Source organism: Carassius gibelio, chromosome A12, assembly GCF_023724105.1.
Source record: "Carassius gibelio isolate Cgi1373 ecotype wild population from Czech Republic chromosome A12, carGib1.2-hapl.c, whole genome shotgun sequence".
NCBI classification, from domain to species: Eukaryota; Metazoa; Chordata; class Actinopteri; order Cypriniformes; family Cyprinidae; genus Carassius; species Carassius gibelio.
The window spans coordinates 3,119,116-3,128,228 of NC_068382.1; the positions used below are offsets into that span (position 1 = coordinate 3,119,116).

Sequence of the window (9,113 nt, forward strand, 5' to 3'; positions counted from 1 at the left end):
ACATTTCACTGGAGTGAGCCTGTTTCATGTTTTTATGGACACTACATATTTGAACGTCTTTAAAAAAAAATTTTAACTTAAATATTAGTGGTGACATTTTTCAGGTGTACGCTATAGTTTGCTTCAGATTACTTTTTAAACAAGACAGTATGTTGCTTTACAGAGAGACTGAAACAGTAATTTTGCAAAACATAAGTGTGAGCTTTTACCTCTATTGCAGTGGTTCCCAACCTTTTTCAACTCGCAGCACACACAACCAAACACATGTTTGCGTGGCCCACAGCAAAAAAATTATCTGACCCCGCTATTGTTGGGTTAATAACTTTGCACTCAGAAGCTAGATTGTTAACTGTATTTATTGAATGAACTAAGACAGTGGGACATGGATGGACAAAAAAAAAAAAACTATCACAATTTCTTTGATCAATTTTGCGATTTCGATTTTAATCACAATTTCGACACACAGATATGCTTTACAGTCACAAATGCATTCAGGATGAATTTGAACATAATTCCAAAAGAAAACCTAGTAGAGCTTTATCAAAAAGTTGTAACTTCTCTAGAACAAAATAATCACTACAGTAAAGGTGTAACAAAATGTATAGACTTATGGCGAAATATATATAAATAAATCCTTTTTCCAGGGACTTTTTTGCCATGCATTGTTCATAGAGCTCATTAATTGTAGCGGTGCCTCAGGTGTTGAAATAGATTTGTTATACATTATACAGGTTCACACGTAGACTGACTCCTTTTGAAGTAAGTATATAGTATGTGTGCGGTGCAGAAGCAGCAGCGAGAGTGCAGTATTGTAACACAAAAGCATATTAAAATAATGCAAAAGTGCGAATCTCTCTGCTCCCATGCATTTCCTTTGCTTTGTCACAAAACCAGGCGTGTTTGCTCAGATACACGCTGTTCTCGCCCAGAGAGAGTGTGCGCACTTAAAACGTGTTTCATCTCACTTAAACTGCATCTTCTGCACTCACAACTCTCTCTATACTCATGTGCTAAATATTAATTATTTTCGCACATTTTTATTTCTAGCCTTTTACCGCGTGCAGTGTGAACACTGGTTTACATGTTAACATGGGCTCGGAAAAAAGGCGCATCACAGACAGTAAGTGAACCTGGAGTTAGGCATGTGCCCAGTCTGTTCTGTTTCCGCACTAGGTGCGCTGCATTCTGATTGGATCAAATAGCACACTGCTGGAGGTCAGGGCTGCGGTGTGCATGGTGCAAATCATGCTATAAAGCGATTTAGAAATAGTGCACGCTCAAATTGTGATTTTATGACTATTTCTATTAATCGCACATCCCTAGAATGAACTGGCAATGAACAGAAAATAACTCTGGCTGGCACCACTCAGCAAAATGGGAAAACCAGATCCAGGAAGAGCTCAGCAGTGGGTAGACAGTCATCGGAGCAAGCAGTCAGGAGGGAACATGTTGACAGCCATGTATGTTGACCTTGTTGACAGCCATTTATGCATGTGTGAATTTGTTGTTCTGTAGCAAATGCAGCAAAAATATAAATTGGTGGTTTATTCTTAAACCAGTCAGCGAGCTCGAATAGTGGAAGCATAGTTACAGTTTAATATTTATTTTTGTTATTTAATTATATATATGAATTTATTTTATTATTTTATGACAAACATTTTTACATATATTAACAATATTATTTCTTTTAATAGTAATTTGCGGCCCACCAGCAATACCACTGCGGTCCACGGGTTGAAAACCACTGCTCTAAAAAAAAAAAAAAGCAGTTTTCCTCACATACCACTCACGAGTGCTATGTCCCCCCGCAGCAGACAGACACTCAAGTTAATCCAACCTCTGTCCATCCGGGCCTCACAATGGCAAGCCATTCCCGGGGGTATCAGATTGGGTCATGGGAATAATAAAACATGGCTATTCCCTTCAGTTTGCATGACGACCACTACGCTTTCGCGGGGTGGTCACCACTTCGGTGCACATCGAGAACGCTCACGTTCTGCGTGCCGAAGTAGAAAATCTGCTGGTGAAGGGAGCTATAGAAGTCGTTCCCCCAGCGCACCACAACTCAGGGTTTTACAGCCATTACTTTGTTACCAAGAAGCATGGCGGGCTGCGCCCCATCCTCGATTTAAGACATCTGAACCGTGCCCTCATGAGACGGTGCTTTAAAATGATCACGTTGAAACAAATCCTTTCACAAATACGCTCAGGAGATTGGTTCTTTTCGCTGGATCTGAAAGACGCTTACTTTCACTTCCAGATAGCCCTCCGTCACAGGCCGTTCTTGAGATTTGCCTTTCAAGGGTGTGGCTTACCAATACAGGGTCCTCCCCTTTGGGCTGTCTTTGGCGCCTCACACATTTACAAAGTGCATGGATGCGGCTCTCTCCCCTCTCAGGCAGAAGGGAATCCACATTCTCAATAACCTCAACCACTGGCTAGTTCTAGCTCAGTCAGAGGGGGAGGCATCGAGTTACAGAACTTTGCTCCTCAGCCATCTGGAATGCCTGGGGCTCAGGGGGAATTTTGTCAAGAGTTTGCTATCTCCCAGCCAATGGATATCATTTCTGGGAACAGTGTTAGACTCCGTTACGATGAAGGCGACAATGGTGAAAGAGCGCATCGCAACTCTACAGCGACTCGCGGCCTCTTTCAAAATAGGTGCTTCTCGCCTCCTAAAAACATTCCAGAAGTTTTGATTGCAGTTCAACAAGCCTGCCAGGGCTTCCTGTCAGACCTAAAGAGCCACAACGTGCTGGTTAAATAAGACAGCATGACAGTGGTGTACATAAATCACCAGGGTGGGCTGTCATCAATGCGTCTCTTCAGACTAACATCACGACTGCTGTAATGGACCCAGAGCAACTTGGTGTCCCTGAAAGCAGTGCATCTACTGGGCAAACTGAACAAGGGCACGGATATGCTGTCAACAAGCGGAGTCCCCTCAGAAGAGTGGAGGCTCCACCCGCAGACAGTTCAGAAGATATGGGATGTCTTGGTCCCTTTGGTACTGAGGCGATACGAACACGGGATGATCAGGCTAGGCCAGACGTAACCTCATTGAGCTTATTCTGCTCCTAGTTGCTATTTTCATATCTTGGTATCACAGATCAAGTATGATTGCGTTGGTCGTCCCCCCTTCTTAGCATGGCGTGATTGAACTGGGTTCCCATAAGGGTCTTCGACGCAGTACGAGTGAAGTATTGAAAGGGAACATACTCGGTTGCAAAGAATGCTGAGAACTAGAAAACACAATCAATTTAAGTTTGCCTTACCACAACAACATTTGTTTTTACAGAACTTATTTCAATTTAGTCCAGTGAACTTTTATTATTGTTTTAGTGAAATTAACTAATTTAATTTAATTAATTTCACTGTTCAGTTCCAGTGTTTGGAATAACGGCGTTTAAAAGAACGGAGTTAGGTAACAACGTTATTTTTTCAGTAATGGAGTAATCTAACTAATTACTTTTCCTGTCGTAACAACGCCGTTAACATTACTGAACGTTAAATGCGGTGCGTTACTATGCATTGATTTATTAAACTATGCAATCCAAACGCACCCCTGGCTCACAGCGAGTGAGCAGGTGGGGTAATAACGAGATAAGCGATTATGATTGGCTAAGGCAGAGTCATGTGTTTCATGGTAGCCAATCAGAGTGAGTGATTTTACACACATGCATGCAAACGCGCCAGCAGCGCCAAACACACACACACAAACGCCCACACACACGCAACAGCAGAGATTCGTCAGGAGCAATCCGATGAAAAGTTGGCATTTTCAAGGTGAAGATATAAGCACTACTTCATATTAATTGTGGTCAAAGGCAAGAACGTGCATGTAATGTGTACATGTAATGTGTGACACACCCATCTACAAAGCTAGTGGCCAAAAACACTTTTCTTACAAAGATAATACTTGAAGTGCAGGATAAAACTCTTGCTGTCTGTTGATGTGCAATGCATATCGAAAGTTATGTACGAACACCTGTCTGTTCTACTCATTTCAACTGACTTGTGAACACTATATATAATAATAATAATATATATATATATATATATATATATATATATATATATATATATATATATTTGACATATAGCATTTTTTTTTTTTTTTTTACAGTAATGCAAATAGTTACTTTCCTTGGTAACGAGTTACTTTTATTATAGAGTATTCAATTACTAACTCTTACTAACTCTTACTTTTTGGAACAAGTAGTGAGTAACTATAGCTAATTACTTTTTTAAAGTAACGTTCCCAACAGTGTTCAGTTGTACCGTGTGGTTGCTCTCTTAATCTACATTTGCAGCTTGTTTTTCTTCAATATTAAATCCTTTCCCTAGTAAAAAAGTAATATATTTAAAATACATTTTTCATACTAAGTAGTTAAAATAAATGTACATATTAATTGATGTATTGCTTGAGACTTCCTAATATAAAAGTTAAAATTAAACTTTATTTGGAGAACTTTTGCACAATTCACATTTCTTAATATTAAGGCTAAAATGTGTTTTAATGTCACTACTGATGAGAATTGTATGTTCTTTGTCTTTATGTCGGTCTTTAAATGCAAGATATTTAAAGCAGGGCTCGACATTAACGCTTGTCTTCTTGTCCGGGACAATTCGATTTTGTGAAGGGGCAAGTGAAAGAGAATTTTATTTGCCTGACCGGACAAGTAACCTGATCAAAATTTTAATAACAAAAAATAACTAGGGCAGCACCGAAACTTTGATGAGAAAGATTCAGATTTTATTACTTTCCGTGTAAACGGTGACTAATAACGGATAACATAATATTTTGACAGTATCAAGGTCGCGTCAGTTGAGGCTCGTGCAGCTTGTCTGACTCACTGAGAAATAAAAACCTATAAGAACAGCACACACAAAGAAACAAACATGAACAAACATACTGCGGTAGAAAAAGATAAATATTCTATATAATATATGCAACATCATATTGCTCCATTCCGCTAAAGAAAATAGTTTTAAGCATATAGCCACAGCAGAACAGTCGCTCATCTCCTAGCAACACACAACAGTCTTTCATTACTAAATTCATTTTCAAACGAGTCAGTGAGCCTTTTATAAAAATGGTTACTTGCTTCATTTGTTGAATGAATCAGTCGTTTGAACGAATCGGTTGATTCAATGATTCACTCATTAAGAAAGGGACTTGCCACCACCTAATGGTGGTTTAATATATTAAAAGTATCATTGCATTTTTCCAACATTTCATATTTGTATGTCAAAAAAGTAAAACATTAATCTAATAACATTATTTATGCATTTGGACAAATGGAGTTTGTTGATACTGATTTCATTTGAATAGTAACAACCATATAGTGTCTTATTATTCTAACTTAATGTATTGATCACATGTAAGAATGAAAGAAATGGAGACATGTACATTTAATCAGTTTAGAAAAATATTGTCCTTCATAAAGTTAAAAAGTGTAACAGCAATCAATTTAAGGCAAATATCAAAAATATGCTGACTAAAATAATACCTGATAGAGCACTGAGGAGTCTGCTTCAGAATAAATTACATTTGTTCCCCAAATAAATGTCTAAATGAATGATGGATTTACTTGTCTGAAGGACAAGCTCATGTCAAAGCTTAATGTCGAGCCCTGGTTAAAGTGTACCTGAAGTATACTTGCAAAAGTTCCACTTTACCACGATCAAATACATTTCAGTATCTTTAGTTGGACTTCATCACTTCTTCCACACAATTAAAATGCATTAAATACAAAATCTGTTAGGTTTTTGAGTTTAGTATACTAAAAGTACAGTTGCAGGATTTTTATTAAGTACATAAATATGTTAATGTATTTGTAATATATACTTGGCATGATATAAATGTATTTCAAATCCATTTCAGTATATTTATTTTTCACTAGAGTTTACTTACTGATGTACAATCCATGTAAATACTAAAAGAGTATTTTCCTACAATCAGATCAGGAGAAGAGAACTGATTTTACACAATAGGATAACTTGAATCAGTTTATGGAGGTACTGCAGGCTTTAAAATGCTTTGTGGAAAGACGGCAGAATTTAATAAAGACGTTAGAGTGGTTCTTTTAACTTCTAACAGCAATCAACAAAATAAGCTACCCTAGACACTGCACAACAATCACAAAGCAAATACCCTTGGTACTAAATCAAAATAATTTTAAATCATTCTGTCAGACTGGAATTTTACAAATAGCGGAAGTGAATCAGTGCTGTTGATTCTGGTGTTCATAAAAGATTGGAAACCATGCATCCTAGCAACCACTTTCATCACAATGCATCACTGTTATAAGTACTGTACAGCATGCTAGCATCATGGTGGTGAGTTTAGCACAGACTAGGCTCACCCACATTTTCTTCAGAAAATGTAAAAATTGTGAAAATTTTTGATTTGATTACTAAATTTTTGATCTTCTGTTTTCTTTGTACAGTGTCCAGGAACACGTATCTGTTGGCAGTACTTCTACGCCACTGCCAGACACACATATCAACGACACACGCACATCATCGCACCGCAAGTACACGCACTCTCCCTCCAGAATCTCTTCCAGCAGCAGCTTGAGCCCGATTCATCACAGCTCCCAGCACAGTATCACAGACTCACCCTGCAGTCGAGAGAGAAGCTGGATCACTGCTGAACTGTCTGTTAAAAGTAACTTTGAGCCCAAGAACTTGCTTAGTCTTTTTGATGAGGCCACCTAGAAAGCAAGCCTTGAGTTGTGAATGCAGCACTCTAATCAATATAGTCAATATGTAATTACTAATTGCCATCTGATTTTTTGTAAGATGATAACTTTCCTTTATGTGGGGACATATTTAAAGTCATTTAAACCTGGTTTGATTTATAGTTTTTCTTGTTGTTTTTGTTTGCTTTTTGGCTGGTGCAAGTGTGACTTCATATTTTGCCAAGACTTGAGATGCATGTATATCTTTAAGAGAAAATTATATCCTGTGTAAATTGTAGCTGTAAGAATAAACCAACTCATTCAATGATTTGACACAATTAAAAGGCTGTATGGAAAAAGCATCAACACACCACTCCTAAGTTTCTCATTGGTATAGTAAGTTTTCTTAGCAACTCTTCAGAAAAAGCAGAGTGACCCCATAAACAGAAGAATACACATACATTTATACCTTGGTGTTTTTGTTAAAAAAAAAATAACCAAGTTACATGAGATGTGCATAAGCTGAACAGTTGTCATCTGGGTTGATATAGTGGCAGCTGACATTTTCTAGTGTTAATTACTAAAGTCTAGACAGCTTAATCATGATATGCATAAACATTGGCCTCTTAAATTCTAACACACTAGTTCCAGTTTCTCTGGGGACATATTGTTTCAATGTTAATTTTAACCTTTCTGGAAGCATATAGATGGACAGGGACATCTTAAGTTTTTTTCTGATTGAAGCATAAGAATAGAACATTTTTCTGTAAATCTCCAATAAAATGTTTACATTAACACAATTTAAAATTGTATTTAATTAGGGAAAGGCTGTGATTTTATAGCTACTGGAGGGCAACTGAATTGGTTCTTTTAAAGATTATATTCAAGTGTGAACATGCTGTGAACAAAAGTCATTACTTGTTTGTTTTGCAGATCGAGGGCAATATTTTTTTTATGCAGTAAAATTTAAATATCAATTCAATTTAAAATAAAAAACATGTCATTTTATATTGCAGTCCTACTAAGTTTGTAAGGTTGAAAAAATGTTTTTGTTGTTAAGTTATTGGGCGATATCATATAATAGTGTATAGTGTAGTGTAATAATAGAAGCCTGTTAAAATAATGTTTTAATTTGGCATGAATGCAAAAACAATCAATTTTGTAGCTTCTATTTTCAGACTGTGATTGAATTGAGTTTCAGGAATATAATATTAAAAAAAATTAAGTATTAAACCACAAATGCAAGTGTTTTTTGAATGCATTATTAAATAAACAACTTTGTTTTAAAACAACTTTCCAATTAAAAACTAAAAAGTTTTGGAATTTACTGTGGTGTTAATTTTTCATATAATATGCAATAACTACTGTAGATATAATTTAATGGTCATTTGTATGATTCATAGACTTAAATAACTTTTTATTGCCAAATCCTGCGAAAAAAAAAAAAAAACTCTCAGCTATCCTTACCCCGCCTGACGAGGCTTTACCCGTTTGATGTTCTGAGTATGATGCCCCATCGGATGCTGCGATAGCCCTGCCAGTCGGCTTTTCCTTTTCACTCTCTCTGTCCGGAGAGGCTTACCTGTCGATTGCATGCCACTCCCTTCTGTCGTCTGGCGAGAGTTCTCCCGGTTTGGGTTTCTATAACTTGCCGGCCGCAAGCGAGTCTCATCCATCTCATCGGGATGTCGCCAGAGTCCTCCTTGTTGTCCAGCCCAAAGCTTTTTATCTGCCAAACCGAGAGGACCCAGATGTCTGTTGTCCTGAGTCTCAAATCTCCAGTCGGAGGCTTCATGGGCCCTCTCAGTCAGGCTTAGCTATCAGGGGCTACCAGCCAGTAGGGCCTGTACGCCGACACCATGACCTATTCCGGTCGAGGCAACTCGGGCCCTCCAGGTCGGGCATTACAACCACACTGCTCCTCCTCATCGGCTGGTAGGGCTCACCGTTCCAATGCCACGAGCTCCCGTTGAGCATCGCCTCGAGCCCTACCGACCAGCGCCCACAACGTAGTTCAGTACCCGCAGCCGGTAGGGCCTACCCTTCCAACGCCCTTCCAAGTCGCTCCCAACAGAGTACGTAGGCTCTTCCGGCTTGCCAACGAGATGACTTCTCAGAAAATCTAAATCAGCCCCCGCCAGTACTGAATGCTATTTTTGGGGGGCGTTCTTTAAACAGGCTGTCCTCTTGTTCATTTGCTTTTTGGGGGGTACTCTAGGTTCGGGCCATTTCCGAGCTCGGAGCCCTTCCCCAGACAGCACGCCAAATATGCCTACCATACCTCAGCTAATTATACAGTATGTAAGCGTGAACATGTGGAACTCTATACTGTATACCAGAATGCATCGTTGGGAAAAGTAGAATTTTTCTGAGGGATGTTTCCATGCTGCAGGTAGGGTTGCAGCAACTGATTATTTTGATAATCGA

General features: G+C 38.5%; 1 protein-coding gene across 3 annotated transcripts in view; it reads left to right on the plus strand.

The window, feature by feature from the left end:
* Nucleotides 1-7,048, plus strand: part of pkmyt1 (protein kinase, membrane associated tyrosine/threonine 1) — a 51,532-nt gene extending 44,484 nt beyond the window's left edge. For all 3 annotated transcript variants that reach the window (XM_052612176.1, XM_052612174.1, XM_052612177.1), the window contains one exon: nucleotides 6,453-7,048. In XM_052612176.1, the coding sequence (XP_052468136.1) occupies nucleotides 6,453-6,723 (271 nt within the window). In that variant the 3' untranslated portion in view covers nucleotides 6,724-7,048. The remainder of the gene's footprint in view (nucleotides 1-6,452) is intronic.
* Nucleotides 7,049-9,113: the final 2,065 nt, after the last annotated feature.